At 37.1% G+C, this 21,295-nt stretch overlaps 4 protein-coding genes and 1 pseudogene across 4 annotated transcripts; 4 read left to right on the forward strand and 1 right to left on the reverse strand.

Moving 5' to 3' along the window:
• The first annotated feature begins 221 nt into the window (after window positions 1–221).
• LOC119996850 lies at window positions 222–2,525 on the forward strand (annotated as a pseudogene).
• Window positions 2,526–3,017: 492 nt separating this feature from the next.
• LOC119996851 (lamin-like protein) lies at window positions 3,018–4,006 on the forward strand. The gene is made up of 2 exons (XM_038843639.1): window positions 3,018–3,201; window positions 3,593–4,006. The coding sequence occupies exons 1-2, from the start codon at window positions 3,018–3,020 to the stop codon at window positions 3,925–3,927; spliced, it is 519 nt and encodes a 172-aa protein (XP_038699567.1). The 3' UTR covers window positions 3,928–4,006.
• Window positions 4,007–4,874: 868 nt separating this feature from the next.
• On the forward strand, window positions 4,875–8,584 carry LOC119996673. The gene is made up of 7 exons (XM_038843393.1): window positions 4,875–5,122; window positions 5,290–5,384; window positions 6,250–6,364; window positions 6,492–6,610; window positions 7,528–7,714; window positions 7,884–8,027; window positions 8,228–8,584. The coding sequence occupies exons 1-7, from the start codon at window positions 4,886–4,888 to the stop codon at window positions 8,516–8,518; spliced, it is 1,188 nt and encodes a 395-aa protein (XP_038699321.1). The 5' UTR covers window positions 4,875–4,885; the 3' UTR covers window positions 8,519–8,584.
• Window positions 8,585–11,207: 2,623 nt separating this feature from the next.
• Window positions 11,208–12,972, forward strand: LOC119996671 (ethylene-responsive transcription factor ERN1-like). Its single transcript, XM_038843390.1, has one exon. It carries the CDS (start codon window positions 11,556–11,558, stop codon window positions 12,753–12,755), a length of 1,200 nt encoding a protein of 399 aa, XP_038699318.1. The 5' UTR covers window positions 11,208–11,555; the 3' UTR covers window positions 12,756–12,972.
• A 699-nt stretch (window positions 12,973–13,671) lies between these two features.
• LOC119996666 (SNF1-related protein kinase catalytic subunit alpha KIN10-like) lies at window positions 13,672–20,851 on the reverse strand. The gene is made up of 11 exons (XM_038843385.1): window positions 20,613–20,851; window positions 19,816–20,014; window positions 19,553–19,737; window positions 19,277–19,459; window positions 19,002–19,133; window positions 16,293–16,478; window positions 15,658–15,747; window positions 15,505–15,588; window positions 15,083–15,223; window positions 14,461–14,703; window positions 13,672–14,070 (listed from the first exon to the last, which is right to left on the reverse strand). Exons 2-11 carry the CDS (start codon window positions 20,000–20,002, stop codon window positions 13,957–13,959), a joined length of 1,545 nt encoding a protein of 514 aa, XP_038699313.1. The 5' UTR covers window positions 20,003–20,014; window positions 20,613–20,851; the 3' UTR covers window positions 13,672–13,956.
• Window positions 20,852–21,295: the final 444 nt, after the last annotated feature.

The following is a 21,295-nucleotide window of genomic DNA, read 5'->3' on the forward strand; positions in this document are numbered from 1 at the left end:
ATGCGCTAGGATATTTTCATTTTTTTAATGATTGATTACTAATCTTTCTTTATTCATTTCAAGACTCGCCTTTTAGATTTTGTGATTATGTCATGCGCTAGGATAGATTTTGTGATCCTGCATTCAATGTGGTGAAAATGTCTAGATCCAGTCGGTTTTTCCTTTTCAAACCAGACCTCAATCAACTTTTACATCCCTTTGTTCAAGCTTGCTGAAGAAGCATGATCAAGGCCTACATGTTTCTGAAAGCATGGACGAGTATAGGTAATGCAACTTTTTCTTTGTATATGTCTGTTCTTACATTTCAATTATGCTTTTGATTTCAACCTGGGTTCTTTAGAAAACTCATGAATGCATGATTATTTGTCTTGGAAGTTTCTAAGCACACTGACTAGTTACTTCCAACCTCTTCCATCGAGAGGCTTTTGAGTTGTCATTTGATGGGTCAATGAGAGCTAGGATTTGACCATGAAGAACCTAAGGCGTGCTTTGATTCTGCAGGGGGATGGCATAATCTTTAGCCTTTTAGAGAGATCCCCGTACTGCTACAATGCAGACACACATGATCCAAAAGCTTTATCTGCGGAGAGGTTTCACCCCCGTACTACATTGCTTTTCATTGACATATTGTTGCATAATAGGTGGGCAGATACAAAAGCCCGAATGAGCATCCTTTTTTCCCCAAGACTTAGCTTTGCGTGTCTTGCCACTGCTTCAATATCTGCAGGTAACTTGTAAGATGCATGAAAAATGTATATTGTTTTTGCCAACTGTTGCATGTTTCTTATTCCAAGCTTTGTGAGACGATGTTTCCATGTGTGTTGTTTGACACACACACACACATATGTATACATTCTTTGGGATCTTAATCTATTGCGGCTAATATATTGAAAAATCATAAATATCCTTTCTTTATGTATTTATCTTTTAGCAACATTGAGAAGTAAGTGCCGGCCTTGCCTTCCATCTTCAGAACCTCTTAGTAACTTAGAAACGCCTATAACTTTTATATGCTTGCCCCAATAAAACCAACAAACTATATGCAGTTGCACTGCAGTTTGATCGTGTTGCAGTGTAGTTTGATCATATTCATGGTTCAGACAAATATTTTAAGTATTGCCTTGAAGGTAGAATATAAACATTTCATAGAACCTAGAAAAATAACCATGAAGTTGCTCCTCTTGCTCTGCATGCTCCGATTTCAGTTTCATATTTTTAGTTGTAACTTGTAATATCCTCCATATTGGACTTGTTTCTTGACCTGCAAACAGGTTCTACATCACATTGCTGCTTCAATTGATATAAATATTGTGTGGGACATGTATTTTAATGATCTGATCCTGCGATTGGTGAAGCTGGAAGGAGTAGATGGCATTTGTGGGTGAACCTCAGTGGCCGACATGATGTGTTTGCAGGTATGCATATTGTTTGATTTGTCCAGTTATGGAAAGTTTCTTATTAATTTGCATTTTGAAATTGGTATGTCATGTGATAATGCCAAATTAGATACAACCTTTTCTTTTTTTGCCATCCTTGCACTAGCATACCCATACAATTTTGGCCTTCTGAGCATAATTTCCTGCACTACCATTTGGAGAGCATTTGTGAAGTTAAAAATACTCTGAATAAGAATCTTCTTAGAAGGAATGATATAAGAAACTTAGCTCAATTTCTCTTTACCAAAGAGGGTTCTAAGTGGAAACTTCTTTTGTTTCCGTTCCTAAGATGACTATCTATATCTGTATTTATATGACTATCTATATATGCATACTTAGAGTGGGAAGTAAAATGTGGATTGCTTGGTGTTGGGACTCGGAAGGCAATGTATCCATACGTGCATGGTTGTCTGTAGACTCTATACTTGCTTCCACGGAAAGAGTTATGTTACCTCGTGATGCAGTGCTTGATGATTTTATATTGGCTTATTTGCATCAATAAATGATTGGATTCTGAATTGCTTTTTCCAATTACAGCTACTTTCTAGAAAAATTCATTACGAGAAGTTTGTGGGTGAGGCAAAATTTCGCACCTCCCCTGATCCTTACAAGGAAGCCATCGTGACACAGGTCATTCTTGGCTGCATTCCTGCTGCTTTTAATATCTTGATCGTTCTTTTCTACTCTGAAACTCATTCCTGTTTGTTTTCGACTTTTCGTATGGATATTGCAGGACAAGGACCAATTGATGGCAATACTAACCTATCCCGATAGTTGAAAAAGCTGTGAAGAGGAGAGTGGAGATTAAAGTAGAGACTTCCAGGCAGGAGGTGACTGTAAAATCTAAGGAACCTGGAGTCGGACGGACCGGTCTACAAAATAAGACCAACTACCACCTATCATGGCAGATGTTTATGGAAACTGGATCATGCCACTCACCAAGGAAGTGCATGCTGAGTATCTGCTGAGAAGGTTGGACTGAATTAACAGTGGCATTGTGGGGGGTTATAATGTGGCGTTTGTTTTGTAATTTTCAAGTGTCAGTACTTATGTAAAATCTACGCTGATTTTCAAATGGAGAAATAAACAGTTCTTGAAAAAAATTGAAGATATGATCTTTGCAAAAACCATTGGGCCCAACAATAAATAATATTGGGCTTTCACAGTCCATATGGCCATTCAAAAAACCAAATAGAAAGCCCCCCAATTTAAAATCCCCGGAGACGGTGGCAATTTTGGTAATAAAAGTGTAAAGCACTCGATGTTCTTGGTACCTTTTTTTGTAACAAACTAGGAGAGCTCAGAGCCGAGAGAGTCGTGAGGAATGAGTCGGACTTTGACACGTGAAGAGTGGCCACGTAAGAGTGTTATGGGAAGTTGCTGCTAAAATGTACTGGGGGGTGCATGCAGTAAGCCAAGTCAGCTTTGCCAAAGTTACTGCTACTGCATGTGGTTCCTTTCTCTTTTTGACTATTTGACCACAAAAAGCCCCACCCATATCCATATATGACTCTCCCCTCCCTCCCTCTACTCTCACGCTACAACGTCTAAGCCTCTCTACTCTCTAGAGAAACATCGATGATGGAGGCGTTTAGGAGAACTAATGCAATGGTGATGGTGATCACGATGCTGTTGTTGATCATGATGATGATGATGGACGGTGGTGATTGTTCGCTACACAAAGTGGGCTCCCGTGGCTGGATCCAGGACTTCAACTACACTCAATGGTCCACTCACGAGCACTTCTACGTCGACGATTGGCTCCGTAAGTTTCTCTTCATTCGTAGATGCATTACCACTCTTAATTTTTCTAGGGTTAGGGTTATCCATTTGGATGATAGCTAATGGTGAATTTTGGAATAAATTGTATGGATTTTGTACGGTATTGTTCTTGATTGAAATAGGGTTAGGTTTTTTTTTGTGAGATGAGATGTGTACGTGCATCTTGATTGAATTTAGTATATTAATTATCAAGATGCTATATATATATCTTTTGCTGCCTAAAATTTAAGTGGAATATATAATTGATTTCTGTTAAATTATCTTAATCATAACTTGTACCTCAAGCTTCACATGAATTGACAATTAATTGTTAATTAATCTGAATATTTTCCTAATTAGTTTGTGGGTCTTTCTTTCTTTATTTCTTTCTCAAGTGTTTGTGTTTGACAAGCACTACTACAATGTTCTGGAGGTGAACAAGACAAGCTATGAAAACTGCAATGACCAAGGCTTCATCAAGAACATAACGAAAGGCGGCCGTGATGTGTATCAGCTTACAGAGGCGAGGCCATATTACTTCCTTAGCAGCGGTGGCTACTGCTGGAATGGAATGAAACTCTCCATTTTGGTCCAAGAAACTACTGCGCCAACTCTGGCTCCTGCACCATCCAAAAGTAGTGCTCCTCCTCCACAGTACTACTACTGCACTGCCTGCAGTAGTACTCTGATCATGATCATATTATCTATTCTTGTGTTTACCTATGTATAATTAGTAAACTAGTATTTATGGAGTGCTAATGATTGTAATACTGTCTAAGAAATTAAGTGTTATACACATGGAAAAGATATGATTGCTAATTTTGTGTTTGATATACAAACAACTTAATTCTTTGATTAGAATTTTTACCATAACGCACCTTAATTCATATGTGATGGAAATTAATTTGGAATTGCAATCGCTAGTACCGATTGGCAATTTCGGCTGTTGTCGATGCTTCCACTTCATCTGCGGTTGATCGAGAAGAATGTGACTGATGAGAAGGAGAAACCCTAAAGGACGAACATGTTTGTTCGGTATGTTTGTTTTTCATACGTTTTTTAATTTATTTTTTGAAAAACAAAAAACATGTTGCTCATTTCCATAAAAAACGGAAAACAAGAACTCGCTTGAAAACACTTCGAAATCTTGATGTATGAACATATCCGAGATGGCTCCGCCCTCTAATCTAGGGACGAAGCTATAGAGGGACTAGGAGGCACGTGCCCCTCAATTTTGAAAAAAAATTTAGTATATGTACATATTAGTTTAAACATTCGTCTCAAAAAGTTTGATGGTTTGACAGTATCCATGCCTGTAAATTCGTCTAATGCCCGAGTTTGATTATAATGAACTACATTTTAACATAAAATTATATAATAATTCAATTAAAATGATTATAACTTTGCAGAACAAATTATATTCTATTAAAGTTTTCGGGCTATTCCAAATCCTGACTACGTCCTTCCTGAAATCACCAAGCCTCCAAAATCCGTGGACACTGACCTTAACAAAACCCGGGAGAGGCCTCATATATATATATCAGTGTTGATAAAGCTAATATTTTGTGATTAAAATTTTGATTTTAATATAATTAATTTTGAAAGAAACGACAAAAATATCTATCGTTTTGAGACGGATAAGGAAGCCTTGAAGCTACTCGCACACTGTCGCGCTTCGAGCCTTCTCCATGGCCTCCATTTGCAGCTCTCTTTCGCTTCCTCCATTACCCAAAATTTCCAGAATTTCAAACCAAGACCATTTTCCTTTCTCCATAATTGCATCTAGGAGCCCCATAACCCGACCCGCATGCTCATTATCCTCCTCCACAACAACGGGAACCCAAGATGACCTGGAACTCATGAGCATCGACAACCTTCGCCGCTTTTTCGACCTCAATATCGGAAAGTGGACGGGTTCTTTCCATGTAAGGCTTCAAAACTAATAACTACAAGTGATTATGTTTTAAATGTGTTGATTTGATTGTCTTTCTTTGGGTTTATTGTTGGATTGTTTGCTTTTGAAAATGTTTGGGGTTTCTTTGACAATGGGGACTGAAGTGGCGATGGATATTTTTGTGATTGAATTTGACAGCAATTCGGTGGTCATGGGAATTTGATGCAAAAGGTAAGTACGAAGCTTGCAGTGAGCTCATATGGAGAAGATGAACTGATGAGTCTCATTCAAACGTAAGCTTCATTTCTCAAGGATTATCAGTGAACATATTCAATCTAAAATATTTGATATTAGTAGGTCGTGACAAATTTGTTTTTGATTGATTTATCATGCTATCAATAAGTGGCTTAGAGATGATTTATTGGTTAAGTGAAGTAATTTAGTGTTGTAGAAGACTGGAAGTACTGATTCTGTACCCTAAATGAAGGGAAAAAATTTTTGTTGGAAAATGAAATTACACATGGGGAGCTATCCCAAAATTGGTTAAATTTCTTTGTCCACGGTGGTATTTCTTCACAAAATCTCGTGATAATCACATGATTTTCGTGAGTTTACAAAACATTCAGTTTCTGAGGGAGTTGGTATTAGAAGACCAGGAACTGTGGGGATTCTTACGACTATTTATAGATGAGTGGGATTGAATTTTAAGATGTGTATATGTTTGACATGTTTATTATACCATTCATTTGCTGAATCATACTGACAGTTGCCAAAACCATGGTCTGACGTTTTCCATTCTGAAAAACGTCCTTCTTAGTAAATAAAAGGGGAAGCATAATTTTCTGGAAGCCAAGGCTATGGCTTTTCTCAAATAAAATCACACATGATAGAGAATTTTCCAGGGCTCAAATCATTGCATATGTTTGTGCTGTTTGTTATATAACATTTTGAAAACAAGCAAAGGAAACTTCTTTTAAACCAAAAAGAATTGAGTTCCCTTCTCGAAAACTTTTCAGCATGACACAGATATTAGGAGTGTCTTGCCAAGAACCATGTTAATATCTGTAAACGAATTTCACACGCTATTGAAGTTCTCCACAAGCATAATCAATGTGATATTTAGTTTTAGTCTTCTCATAATCTAGTTGTATTTTCTAGGCTGTACATAAAACAACCTCCATCAAGCACATCAATATCTGGATATGAGGAGCCAGAATGGGCAGAGTACAAAATCAAAGAAACTAACATGTTCACTGTAGACAAATATCAACAGGTGAGTTCTTCCAACAGTTTGGACTTATGAGTTTAATATATGTATTTTTTAATTGTAGAAAAAGACTTGTACTTTGGTCTTTGTGACTATTCTTTCCTATTAAGTTTCCATTACGATTAGTCTTCAGATTGGCTTCTTCCCAAGAGAGAGGGCATTCTCTCTAAGGTATCAGACAGCTGGAATGTTAGAAACAGTGTTGAGGCAGGGTGTACTTGGTGAAGACGACACAGAAGAAGAATCACCCAAGTGAGTTCTCTTATTTCCGTAGACATTCTTGTCCCTTTAAGTGCTAATCCGTACATGGCATAATTGTAACATTAGCATGATAACGTAGTTGCTTCCCATTAGTGAATAGAACTGTTGCCCCATTTGGATATTTTGCAAAAAGTAGCTGGTCATGTGCATTATATTGTCAATTGACATTATGTACCTTGGTCATATAAGCCAACAATTTTATGGAGGAGTAGTTTACAATGCCATAGTTCTTAATGCACAATAATTGCTATGAGTGATGTGACTGAACTGGGCTTTGCCCTTTGGGTTATTTACTACTAGATGTTGTAAGTCCATTTTCTACATGCCATCAGTATCAGCCTGTCGTGAATCGAAATCCGCCATGTCATTACCTTGTGGCAGTAACTCACAGCCAATCTTCGGCATGTTCAATTCAACTAGGTGTGGATCTGCTAGCCTGGCCTATCACCATGACAGTTGCTCCCACGGAAGGGATGCGGGAGTCCCATATGCAATGCCCACCATCCACGTATGGTGGTATCCTTGGCCTGGCTCCGGTATTAAATTTCACCAAGCCAGGCTTTAACCTAAATGTTCTACTGGGTGCAATTCTTGTTTGTTTTAAATCAAATGGTTAATGTAATAGTTAGAGGCTGGGCCTGATGGGTATGGGTGCGGTCGTAGATTGTTTCCTTTCAACCTAACAGCTATGTATACATTTGATCTTTCACAACCTGACCCTAGTAGAAATCTCTTCATTGACTGCCCGTTTTAACCCTTCACTATTCTTTCTCGTGACTTGTAGTCTTGAAGGTACAAGGCTATGTCATGTTCTTATCTTATCTGGATCCTCAAGTTGCCATATTTAGCAGCACCACTTCTCAATCTTGTTGCTTACTTACAAATGTTTGATGCGTACCATGGTGCAGAAATCTTAAGCTTCCCTCTCGTCAACCTTCCATTGTGTGTGAGAATTGCCTGTATTCAAAGGAGAAAGATAGGCGAGCGAGAGCCTTTCACATCATGGACCCAAAAGGTGTTCTAGAAATGCTTCTCATCTTTGTCGAAGACAGAGGCGATGATGTTCTTCTCCATCCTTCACTTGACTCTGCAATGGTTAGTTCTATGATCCTTTTCTCTGATTTATGGATGCAAGCAAAATTAATTTTAGCAAAATTAATTTTGACATGATCACCTAATTGCTTGGATTGGCAATACATAAAACATCATTATCCAAAATTCATGAGATAAAAGCTTTCTTTGTCTTCGTCTTTTCTTATTATAGGAGAGCAATGAAAGGATCATACCATTTCTTGGTAACTGGAAAGGCCATTCGATAACAAAACGCAGTGGCGTTTATGGAGCAACAGTTGATGAAGCTGACACAGTTGCTTTACTTGAAATGGACGATAGGGGTCACCTCATTCAGGTATGCATCATTGGGCTGCTAAAACCTCAACCCGTGAAATCGGATATATTCGGTTCTTTTCCGTTCAATATTTCCTTTGTTTAGATTACTGATAGATGTATGGTTAACTGATCTTAAGCTTTCTTGCTTATTTTATTGCTCCTTATGGTCAGAATCTGATTCCCATGATCTTCCCCTCATGATTTGAAAATAATAATCAGGATATCAATTCCACATCTAGCGGTCGCGATGTCACCACAAATGTGCATTGGACTGGTACTCTCTCAGACAACTTGGTAACATTTGATGGAGGTTACCAGATGACATTACTGCCAGGAGGCATGTACGTGGGCTGTCCTTGTGATATTGCAAAGAATGTTGCAGAATCCAAGTCATTCCATTTGGAATTCTGTTGGCTTGACTCACCTGGGAAGAGGCAGAGACTCATTCGAACATACGATGTAGATGGCCTAGCTGTGTCGTCAACTTACTTTTCTGAGGTCAAATTGTGAGTTCATACTACATTGCAGTGTACTTGAATCTTTTGAATTGAATATAGAATTAGTTTTTTGCCCTAAGATTGCTTCATTGACAACTTTTTTTTTGATAACAGAAGATTCTTTATCTCAATATGCCTATTGAATAATTGAGCCAACTCTAAACTCGGTCATCAACTGCTCTACACTAACCACAATTGAGACCAAACTGACACCCATGCAACAATGGGTAACCATTCCAACCAAAGATGAAAGGATTGTTATCATATAAAGTAATTTTAATAACAGTACAGTGGAAAATTTTATTTTTTGATTAAAAAATTAGAACTTATAAATTACACAATAAAAGTATAAAACAGATCAAGTCACAAATTCACAAACTGAAATAATTAATTATACTTTTTGAAATGAAGGAGGTTTGAATTAATTAGTGGTTCCGGTGTGGAATTAATTAGGCTTACATTACAAAAAATTGGTTTATCTGCAAGGAAAATTATACATAAAAAATATATCAACACTACTTTTTTTTTTTTTTTTTTCTAATGGTTAATAAATTATTTTATTTATTTATTTATTTTTTAACGAGCAATCATTCATCCCTACATGGTAATCCCAACACGTGAATTCAAGGTTTTGGTTCATTCAACCCAAAACCTTTAAGATTAACAACCACCAGTCACAATAAAATAAATAAAATTTTCGATTCACATAAGTGATCTGTTAAAAAGCGAATTGAGAAATGATGAAGAAACACAGAAAGATGGAGAAAGCGAAATGTAGGGGCAAATCCCTCGCTTCGACTGCAAAGGCTAGAGCAGCGAAGCGGCTATGGAAGCCCCCTGGTTTCTAATGTGCGCCATGATCGTATAAACACTTTCTCCCTGGAATACCACGCCACCCCTAACTCAAGAGGTAAGCGCCCGGCCTCCGGCGCCTTGTTTGTTACTTTGTTTCGATCCCCATTTCGACCTCCGTGCTTTATATGCGCAACAAACCCTAATTTATTTTCTTTTTCTTTTTACCTTTTTGCCATGCTTCTTTCTACTTTTGTCTATTGTGCGTGCCTTTGCCTTTACTGGACCGAATTTTGTTTGTTGGATTTGGTCTGAGCCACGGCCCAATTATTGTGTGGGCTGCGGCCCAACAATTGTTCCGCACTTGAACCTACCTATTCAAAACAATTGTGAAGGGTGAAGTGATAATTTCTTATTTTATTGTTTCTTTTACACTAATTTCAAATGTTGGATTAAACTAAAAATTAACATGTTTGATGCCTTGAAGATGGGCTAAATACAAATTCTCTGTATCTGGTTTGACTTAAATGCATAATCAACCAGATGAGAGGTGGCTCGGTTGACAATCGACTGGGTTAGACATATGTGTCCAATGTTCGATTCCGAGAAGCAAATTCCACAGTAGTATTTTTAATAAAAATGCATAATCTATTTGAATGCTTTGTTCTTGTTCTACTGTATAAGTTATGGTTTTTGTAATGTTGAATATTACCATGAAAGCTAATTTTCAGCTCCAATCAATGAACCAAATGGCTTCTACTTAGCCTAGACTGGATTTCTCTTTTTTTCCTCCCCCAAAAGCCATGTCCTTTTTCTTTTCTTTTCTTTTTTTATATGGCAGTAGAACTGTAGAAGGCTCTGTAACAATAAGAGACTTTGTTAGTAATTTTCTAGCTTCAGAGATGATTTCTTTGAGACACTGCCATGTGGAGAAAAATGAAGGGCCTTTGACATTTTTTGCTGCTTATTCATGCTGATGAAGTGCTGAGGAATATTTGCTGATAAGTTTTCCATGATAATGAAACCAATTTCATTTCTTGTACACATTTGTGCACTGAGTGTGATGCATGTCTTCTTGTGGACGGATGCAGATTCGTTTTGAATTAGTTGTAGGATTTAGGGTGGCAGTCCTTTTCATGTTGGTTAACTTCAAAGATATTAAAAACCAACATATCAAACAGAGAGAGAAGTTATCTCTGCATATGAACCTGTTTGGCTGTTTGTTCCTTTATTTTCTCTGAATATATAAAAGATATTGAACCTTTGTTGTAGTTTATATCGTTCCTTGTTATCATCATATATTTTTCTAATAGCACTACTAAGAAAGAGTTGGAAAAAAACTGTCTCTGTGCTTTTCTGTGAATAGCATATAAACATTTAGAACGTTTAGAGTCAGTCCAAGAATGTCATTGTCTCTGCTTAATTAATGAAAACCCTTTTATAGTTTAATCTAAATATCTTCATTCGTTAGAAATATTAAAATGGTTTTGGAAATCAGAAAATATTGCATATCTCGTACTTGTCATGGTTTAGTCGAGCTTTGGAGATTTCGCTCCTTTTTTACTGTTATGAACATTGACAAAAGCAAAATGATTAGTTCTTTCTATGCATGACTGGTTTTCCAAAGAAATGTGCTTAATCGGCTTTTGGAAGCTTGAAAATGGCTTATGTTTCGAGATCTGATCATTGATTAGCTCATAGTTTTGGTTATGCCTGTAGGTCTTGCAATATGTCTCTATCAGGATAATGATAACTTCAATGTTTTTTTTTTTCTTTTTTCCTCCTAAGTGCTCTAACTTAACAAAGTTGTATTATATAAAATTCACAAGTTTCCGCATTGGACAGCATAAATTATAAAAGAAACTAGAGGAGATTGAAGGAGAGAAATAGGTTGACTCATTCAGGGCCTGAGTCCTGCATTTTGATACTTAATAAATGGAGAATAGGAGGCCTAGATACCATTTGGCTGGCTTAGTCAAAGAAATAAAACAAACATTCCCACTCTGTCGATAAAAGCAAGAAACTTCCATATGTTTCAATTCTAGCAGAAATTGAGAAGGAACAAGGATGAACAAACAAGCAATAAGACTCTTTCAGCAGTTCCCTTTCTGTTTGACAGGTTCATCAAGGCCTACATATATATATGAAGGCACATACGCCCCCAAAACAACACCACCAAAGCTTCTAAAAAAGACTTACTATAGCCTACAAATCTTAACATCCTTTTAGAAAACAAAAGAACTTACAGAAAGAGAACTATGGCTAGGAAGAGAAAGATGGATGACTGTGTGCAGGAGAAAAATTCTAGTGAGAACAACATGGCTTGGGATGAGATGGTGAAGGAAGTCGCCACAGCAGCAGCAGTGGGAGGAGCCCGGGGAGCTAGAAAGAGATACGTTGGTGTCCGACAGAGGCCATCAGGGAGGTGGGTAGCTGAGATCAAAGACACCATACAGAAGATAAGGGTGTGGTTAGGCACATTTGATACTGCAGAGGAAGCAGCCAGAGCTTATGATGAGGCTGCTTGCTTGCTTCGCGGTGCCAACACTCGGACAAATTTCTGGCCTTGCTCTCCGTCCTCTTCTTCAACTCCAGCTCTTCCCTCGAAGATCACAAACTTGCTTCTCCAAAGGCTCAAAGCAAGAAACAATTCTTGCGCTGCTTCTTCACCTACTTCTCCACCAATCAACCGGCTAGAAGAGCAACAAGCAAAGGAGTTCAAAGAAGAAGAAGAAGAAACAGATTTTTCAAATATCCACTTCACAGATTTCCTCAATGATCCTGATGACTATATTTTGCGCAACGATAACGTTGGCAACATCAGTGCAAGTCGTATTGACTACATGACAAGTAATCTTGAGTCATGTTTGACCGAGAAAGAAGATGGTGGGAGTAAAGAAATGGATATGGATTGTTGCTGGAATGATGTGGCACAGACTTCTAGTGGTGATGGTAACTTTGGAGGAGAAGGAGAAGAAGAAGAAGGAACCGATATGGGGGCGTTGGATTTTAACTTTGTGGACAATGTTGAATCATCTTTTTACTACTCTCCCTTTGAGATTGCAGAGGAGATTGAGGAACAGGTGGAGCCTGAATACTGCGGTGATGAACCTTCAATGCTCAGGGCTGCCATGAAGAGGATGAAGTATGAAAGAAAATTCTCGGCCTCTCTCTATGCTTTCAACGGGATACCTGAGTGCTTGAAATTGAGAGTTGCAGCACAAAATGTGAAGGGGAGAGCAAGGTCTGATCACTTAACCAAACTTCAAAACGCATGTGATAAGAATAACGAGGATGAGGAGAAGAATGCAAATGAAGATGATACAGAAGTGATGAGGAAACAGGAGGAAAAACAAGAGAGTTCAGAGGATATGGGGTCATCTTCTTCCTTGAGCAACGACACTGAATTTTCACTCTGGAGCTCTCTGGATCTTCCTCCCATTTGCCTTGTTAACTGACTTATATACTGTTCCCACATTTCTTGGCATTCCATGTTATAGTTTGTCAGCAAATTTTTTACGATTTCAGGCAGTGCTAGTTCTGAGATATAACTCAAGAGGAAGAAATGAGATGCAGTAATGGTTGGGTTTTTCTAGCTAGCATATTATGAACCACTCAAAGTTTAATTGTTTCTGTGCAATTTTGAGGAGTGAATACGATGCATTTGTTGGATCATCTACGTTGGTTTTTCTTAGCTACTAATGTTAGCAACAAAAACGCTTCTTGTTTTTCCCAGTTTTGCTCGTCTTACTGGACATGAGGATACTGCAAAGACAATTTCAATAGGTGAATATGAAGCATTTGTTGTATCATCTACTACACTGGTCACTATCCCCGGTCTATAAAGCATTAGAGGAAGCTGGTCTTCAGCTTACTGGAAAAATCTACAAGATGCCTAATTGCCTACTGGCCTCCCACACTATGGGTCCGTTTGGTAGAATTTATATTAGGGGAAAAAGAACTAGTTTATAAACCGTCAAAAAATAAGTTAGTCGGGAGTGTTCGATGATACTTTTAAAACTAATGCTAATTTTATATTTGATAGTTATACAAACGCCAGCTTATTTTCAAAATAAATTCGTATAAACGTATATATATACATGTACCAAACAAACCCACAGTAAAACAGAACCTTAAATCCTGTTTTCCGAAAATAACACAAAAACACATGTTTGGTTTCATGTATTTTTTTTCCTCAAAAAGAGAGCATATTTTAGGAAAACATATAAAACTTCTCGTCATTGTTCGATTTGTTTTGTTTCTATTTCTTGTTGCACCTTGGGAATTGTTACAAAAATACCTCTTTTTACCAAACAAAATTTATGTTTTGTACTTCTCAAAATTATTCTCCAATAATACTACTATTAAATTCAATTTTTGAAAATTCAACCAAACATTTCAACTTATAAAAATCCCCTTTCGATTCATAACATTCAGGAAAATCCTAGTTCAGAGAGATGCAGAGGGCATAAAAAAGAGAGTCTACAGCAGTTGATAGAGGCCAACTTGGGTCTTGAGTGTTGGCTAGAAACCCCAATCACGCAATTAACCCATATAAAACTAGGGGGGAGCGGGAGCAATAAAAGGGTCACAACAAGGACCCAAACTGATAGCCAAGTTATCTACACCATTCATTTATTCACAACAAAAGGTCACCTTCTAAAGGACCCGAAGCTGCGAAAGGAAAGCTGCACAAAGATCCAAGAAGAGAAATTGCGGTCCCTGCACCCTCTGTAGATCAAGCAGATACTTCTCCTCACGAGTTTTGTAAAGCTATTAAAGATACATAGCAATGGTCATATTAGCATTACGATCCAGTGCCAGCTTGTGAAAATCAGCATGTTTAATAACAAACCAAATGTTGTTGGCACGAAAAAACGTTTTAAACTTCTCATTTCAATATGCAACTGCAATTAACAATTTAACAAAACAGAACAAATTCAGATGATCTTTAAAAATAATCCAGAAAATGTCCAACGGCTATTTGTAGATTCCACTTCGACAAAGACACCAACAAGAACAAAGGAGTGGGCAAGAAAACAGAGCATGGAAAGTGATGCTTTGTACCCATCACACAAACCCATGATATTTATAAAGCATAATAAACCTCATCAATATCATCAACTTGCATCGTAAGAGGAATACAAAGGATCAGTAAGATACCTGCACTTCAAACTTCACCACATTTGGTGACTTGGTAACACCGTTGTTCTCAATGATGGCAGATTCATCACCAAAGTAATGACTGCTGTGTACAGAATCATTAACCATGCCTTCATGGAGACCCGAAACACCAGGAATCCACCTGCATTTCATGTTGTACTGCCCAATTTTCTTCCAACAAACATTCAGTTCTTGCAAAGCTTTCAAAACTTCAGTCATTATTTCACGAGGGTGGGCCCGAGACTGACAAGATGAAAGCAGTAACTAATATTGTTTCAAATAAGACAAAATAATTCAAGCTTTGATAATTGGCATCCAACCCACCACTATGCATGCATAACGGCTCAACATTTACACCTAGACCTCCTTATCTAATAATTTATCCAATAATTATTCTAATCACTCTATCAATCATCTTCTATCATGTAGCAGGCATCATATGAGATGGAAGGATAGACATTTTCAGCTGGCCAACCACAAACAACCTCTTCACAATAAAAGGGTAAGCCTTAACTACATTTACCCTCTTCTTCATATCCCATGGTGGAGGCAGAAGCCAGGTGCACTAGGAGCAACTTCCTTGATCATGTCATGCAAAAAGTTAAATCTTCCTCAAACTTACCTGGAGTCCAAGAGCCCACTTCCTCTCCGCTGGGAACTGCGGTCTTAAACTTAGCCCTTGATAATCCATGTACCCTGGAAGTCGGTGACCCCCGGGTGAAGCAGGAGTTTCATTTGGATACAAACGGTTGCAAACACTTTCCTGTCAGGATGCAGGATGTATTAGCAAGACAAGGATCTCAAATGTAATGGCTAATAAGAAGGGTATGGTTACAATAAAACAGCCCAACATTCATGCAGGCCAAAACTGTAGGACAAAAATGGCTATGCATTCACAACATCTATCAACCCTTCAGGCATATATAACTAGTCAATCTAAAGATAGATGCATTTCAAAATGCCTTCAGAGGGCCACTAAAGACTCCAAATGACTTCACTGACTAGCCATTACTAATAAATTAACTTTAACATAAAGAAGCGCACCAGCGTTTCTTGGAACTCAGCTCCAAGATAGCCATTTGAAACACGGAAGCGATTGTCCAACAGAAGATAATATGCAACAGTAGCCTGCCATATATTACACAAGATAGAGATGAATTGGTAACCTTAAGGACAAAAGGCTAGAGATATTCAAACCTCATTTTGCATTCTGTTGCGAAGAGACTCGATTAGTTGGGCCCTGTCAAATCCCATCTGCACCACTTCCAGAAGAATATCTTCATCAATCTGGAAAAAGCAGCATTGTAGGTGAATAAATGGCTTGCACACTACATGATAATGGAGAACCACATAAAACGCAGAATATCCCCCAACATTTTATATATCCCACAAAATTACTCAACTACCTACAAGCAAATGGCACAGATAGCCTTAACCCTGAGTTGCGTATATCTAATAATTTTATTGTTCGAGCAGGAGACAAGATGAAAGGTATACTTGCTCGGAAATATTTAGCTAAAACAATAGGTCTACCTTTAAAAGATTTATTTATTATCATCCATAGGAATCATAGCAATTGCTACACATGAAAGAGCCGATTTACAGTTGCATGGTAAGGTAGACATCAATGAAGTTAAGAGAGACGAAATATGCTACTCTAAATTATCAGAGGTATAAAAATGTCCTCCCCATACTAATATTCTGACATTATCCATGCCGTTAGAACTAAACAAAACCTACAAAACCCAATGGCAGCAGAGCTACTAACAGAACCAATTTATAGAGAAAACATAAATCTCTGCAGTTATATATTTTCGTCATGCTAGCCATACATTTCTTGCTTGTTGCATTGTATCCGGTGGGGGAACTGCTAAATAGCGAGGAAGACGAGCTTGGAACCAAGGATGTTGACGTATATCAGGAATTGTGATCCGCTTCATTGGGTCTACCACAAGCATCCTTGGAATCAGATCTCTAGCACCAGGTGATAAATGGCTGGGAAGGGTGTATATCCCACCCTAAATGAAACAAATTGTAAGTTCGGCGTACAGTACATTTAGTTTCTGTACGACTAACAACATAAATGATTCCATAAAATTCGCTATAATATGAAAAATGATCAAAGGTAAGAAGACGAGCATTGAATAGACTAAACACTCAATAATGAATGCACCTAAGCACTCACAATGGCAATGATAGCATTGGAATTGTAAATACAATACAAGTAAAAGCGAACAACATCATGGCAAATGTGATTTGCAATTTCATGCATCGTCAAAGATGGTCCTTCAGGGATGTCTCAATTTATCGAGGATAATTCACTACCATCCTGACTAAAATTTAATTCCACATATTTGGTACTAAGATTTGACAGCAGATGTTATACTCCTCTCGAAACACCAAGAATAATGGAAATAATGATTGATCCTAAAATGAAACAATAAAAATCCCATGCATGAAATGCAATTATTAATAAACTTTGTAAATGGTGGCATACCATGGATGCGTTGTCTCACTAAATGGTCCTTTTATGGAAGAAAAGAAAAAAGAAGGAAAGGAAATAAATAAATAAATAACCCAAAGAAACATCAGATAACCAACGACAACATTAACTGTTAACGATGCAATCTCAGTTAACTATTTAATCAAGAAAAACTAATGCAGAGCAAAGACCAAGACTTTGGTGTCGGTCTGCCCAATCAAAGGCATAGAAAGGGGGGAAAATTGAGGTTTGAGACGAAGAGGAAATCCTAAGAAGAAATTTTAATGAATATGCATGCAACTAAAATTACTTTCGTGACGGAAAATATATATCTCATAAGTATCATAAGACTCATAAACAATTAGCTTGCATATGAACTATGAATGTCTTCAAAGCCCCAGAAGGCTAGAAATGATCCCTAAATAATAAATGCAGTACAAGATGATCGATCATCTGACTCATACTTATAAGAATAGTTAAAGATAGTATCACCAGTCGACCACAGTTGTCAAATCATGTACAGGAGCACGAATTGATGTCTAAAATTTTTATGAATCATATCGTATTGCGTAAGGTTCCAGAATAATATAAAACTATATTGAAAATACATAGACCTCTAACAACAATATCCTTATAAAATGAACCATCATCAAATGCCTCATTTAATGCATGCTAATAAAGTAATAGAAGTTTATATCACAGTTAAGAATGCAACTTATAAAGGAAAACTTAAAACAATATACATTACTAGAAGCCTATATCGTATTGTTCAAGCAATTTGTTAACCTTTTTGACACGCTTCGAAACTATATTTTAATCATAAAACAATTTGTATTTAAGCGTTGATATGTCCAAAAAAATGTACTTTTTTAAAATTATGAAACCAATTCAATATATGAAAAGAAAAGACACACCCACCCAACTAGTTAAACTATGCAATCTAGGTAATAAATATTGTCTAGCAAATGGGGCGTGAATGCTCTTGTACATAAAACTTTAACATTTATATGTATAGAATGAATATCTTCCTTGATTGGGACAAAAAAAATGACTTGAGTGGCTAATAACATATCAAAAACTGGATATAGTTCCTCCCATTACAAAAATCAATCCACAAATTCAAAACTTAAATGGTACAAGTGCATGAGACTAAGATTGATCTACAAAATATTACGGATTAGGATACCAAAAAGGTAAGAGAAAGTCCAAAATTTTAATTGGCCATCAAATTTTGAGGGTACCTAACCCAAAAAATATCTTAGCCTAAACTTAATAGCATATAATGAAAACAATATTCAAAAAAATTGGGTCGCCATAGCCACTGCTAGGCCCCCTTAACCTCCGACAGTGCACCCTACCCACTTCTTTCCCTCCCAAAGTGTCACAAGAGTCCACCATTCTTCCTCCCCCTCCCAAAGTCCTAGATGAACCCACTTCTTTTGTTCATGGTTTCTCATGAAACCCACCTTGGTTCATTGCACTCTTGCCACATATGGAAATCCATCCCAAAACAAGCTCAAAGCTATTGCTTCAAGCTAGAGGCCAGATTTAAAGAGGAAGAATTTTGGCTTCTTCAACTTTGGATGTGTTTAGATCTTGAATTGTGTATGTATTGATGTCTCTTTTTAATCAGCTGTGTTATTTCCCTCAGTAAAATCAGTATTTTGGAAAACTCACATGTTTCACGATTTTGTATGAATCGTATTGAAATGTCCTATACATACATGTATGGTCCATGTTTTTTGTTCTTCCCAATATAGGCATAAGATACACACCAAATTGGCTTTAGCCTATATATATTGTGCGATACGTACAGAATCTCATACAGTTTTTACTTTTTACAATAATCGGTTCGACAGCGATCTTGCAATCAACCAGGGATCAAATGATGGTCAACTTCTATAATGACCTAATATTAAACCACTTTCCGCATTTGCAGAACTAGAAAGGAGAAAATCACATACAAAACCATAAATACTGTCACAAATTAGCTCATCTGGCATTATTAGAATAACCAACTAATGTCAGAATAAACCAATCATAGTTAATCCATTAATACCTTTATTTTCTTAAAAAGGTTTGGAATGTTTTCATCATCAAAGGGCAGGGTACCGCAAAGAAGAGCATACAATATGACACCACAGCTCCAAACATCTACTTCAGGCCCAGAATACAGTTTCCCAGAAATAACCTATACAAATAATAGAGAAGATAAACTCCAAAACTGAATCATCACAAAATAAGTATTGTCAGTATTAAATAAATGCGAAAGTGAATGAAGGAAATCCTTTTTCCATCAATGCATCTATAACTTAAAATGCCAAAATTCTGTACCTCTGGGGCAGCATAGTTTGGACTTCCGCAACTTGTCTTCAGAAAATGGCCATCTCGCATTATATTACTAAGTCCAAAATCAGCGATCTTCACATTGCATCTAGAATCCAAGAGCAGATTTTCAGGCTTAAGATCCCTATGAACAACCATATTCCTGTGGCAGTATTCCACGCCAGAAATAATCTGCTTCCAAACATTTGGCAATGAGTAATTTATAACATAATGAGAGAAAACAATGTCAGTGTCAGAACATGACATATTAGTAGGTGATCCTACCTGCTGGAAGAAGTTCCGGGCCTCATCTTCTTGAAGCCTACCCTTCTCCACAATATAATCAAAAAGTTCCCCAGATTTCACATACTCCATCACAACATAAATGTCAGAAGGAGTTTCTATAACCTCGTAAAGTCGTATAATATGAGGATGCATAAACAACCTCAAGATTTTAATTTCTCTTCTCACTACAATGAGGTAGGAAGATTTGATCAGATTACAGAGCAAAAGGATGGGGGAAAAGATATTCTACAACGTAACCCTACCTTTCTCTTCCATTTCCATGTTCTTTATCTTGCGACGGTTCAGTATTTTTATGGCAACCTTGTGCCCAGTCAATGCATGTTCAGCGATCTTGACCTTACCGAAGGAACCAATTCCAAGAGTCTTACCTAGCTTATAGTTTGACAGGAACATATCCACACCACTATTTCCTCTGCTCGATCCATCCATTTTTCGTCTTCTCTAAAAGCATTCACAGTAGGTAAAGTGTAGGGGAAATCAGACAAATAGGGACGCACTTATGGAGTTATGCTACATCGTAAAAACCAAACAACAACATCTTCTGAACATATATAACAAGAACCGCAAAAGACTGAACACTTAATCAACCAACGTTAGTTCCTTTTGACTCTTGCCTCTACCGTAGAACCCTAATATTTACCCCAATGTGTATCGTTCATGGAAATGCTTAAGCGAATGATATTGCTACCAACTATAACACCTCTCCTTCTCTACTAGAAATCTAAAACAAATTGAAATTCATTTAAGTCAAAAGAAATAAATAAAAAAATTAACAATCACAGCTCTTCGATTTCAGCTGCTTGAATCTTATACTTTCTGGTTCACGTTTCTATTCTACCGAGTTCAAAAACTGAGCCAATACAGTCAAACAAAAATTAGGGTTCATACGAATTAAAAAAAACGAACGACCAAGAGGAGAACAACGAACGAAAATAAACAAACACATTCCATAAACATCACAGGCCAATCGCATCAACGCAACGCAGACGCGAAATTAGAAGTCCATGCAAACATGAATTAAGAAGTTCAGAGAAAATACCAAACGGAAAACACAAAACGATAAGCGAACAAGCAGCCGGAGCTCGCAGAGAACCGATCAGAGGACGCGAGCGAGTGAGAATAAATCTAAGGATTGCGAGACAGAGAGAGAAAAATAAGATAGAAAAAGAATAAAACAAGGGCCAGCCAATCAGATTCGAGGACCTTAGCAGAACAGGTTAGAGAGAGATGCGACAAGAGTTTTATCGACGGAGAAGAAGAGTGTAAGGAATTAGGAATAGAGAGGGCCGTAAAATAGAATAATATTAAAACAGCGAATTTAAATCTTTTCCATATTTATTTTTTTTTTGTTTTTTTGATAAAGGGAAGGGAGGGGAACACTCGAACTTGAGACTCTAAAAGATACCAAACACATGAGCCTCATTTAAACTATTCGGGATTCACGTGGCAAATCAGTAAAATATTCACCTACTTGAACATTCTTGATTTTTTATTGTTAAATTATTAATTGGTATATTTATTCATCACAAGAAAATGACAAATATCATGTTTCCTTTTAGGTTATTGTTTTAATGACAAATTTTAAAAAATTAATTCTTTTGTATTTATGTCAAAAAATTTAACAAATATGCAATTTCATGCATGCAATCTGCCATCCATAATAAATAGTAATATATTTTTAAACTTCCTATAAAATAAAAAATATTGTCACTACACGTTAAT

This window comes from Tripterygium wilfordii, chromosome 4 (genome assembly GCF_013401445.1).
Source record: "Tripterygium wilfordii isolate XIE 37 chromosome 4, ASM1340144v1, whole genome shotgun sequence".
In the NCBI taxonomy this organism is placed as follows: Eukaryota; Viridiplantae; Streptophyta; class Magnoliopsida; order Celastrales; family Celastraceae; genus Tripterygium; species Tripterygium wilfordii.

Bases quoted from the DNA above. Each gene is read 5' to 3' on its own strand.
- LOC119996851 (XM_038843639.1), top strand. From the start codon at position 3,018: ATGGAGGCGTTTAGGAGAACTAATGCAATGGTGATGGTGATCACGATG. The intron at 3,202-3,592 runs GTAAGTTTCTCT...TTCTTTCTCAAG, and splicing joins CTACGTCGACGATTGGCTCC to TGTTTGTGTTTGACAAGCAC.
- LOC119996673 (XM_038843393.1), top strand. From the start codon at position 4,886: ATGGCCTCCATTTGCAGCTCTCTTTCGCTTCCTCCATTACCCAAAATT. The intron at 6,365-6,491 runs GTGAGTTCTTCC...ATTAGTCTTCAG, and splicing joins CTGTAGACAAATATCAACAG to ATTGGCTTCTTCCCAAGAGA. The intron at 8,028-8,227 runs GTATGCATCATT...AATAATAATCAG, and splicing joins ATAGGGGTCACCTCATTCAG to GATATCAATTCCACATCTAG.
- LOC119996671 (XM_038843390.1), top strand. From the start codon at position 11,556: ATGGCTAGGAAGAGAAAGATGGATGACTGTGTGCAGGAGAAAAATTCT.
- LOC119996666 (XM_038843385.1), bottom strand. From the start codon at position 20,002: ATGGATGGATCGAGCAGAGGAAATAGTGGTGTGGATATGTTCCTGTCA. The intron at 19,738-19,815 runs GTAGGGTTACGT...ACCTCATTGTAG, and splicing joins CATGGAAATGGAAGAGAAAG to TGAGAAGAGAAATTAAAATC. The intron at 16,479-19,001 runs GTATTAATGGAT...TGTTTCATTTAG, and splicing joins ACCTTTTTAAGAAAATAAAG to GGTGGGATATACACCCTTCC.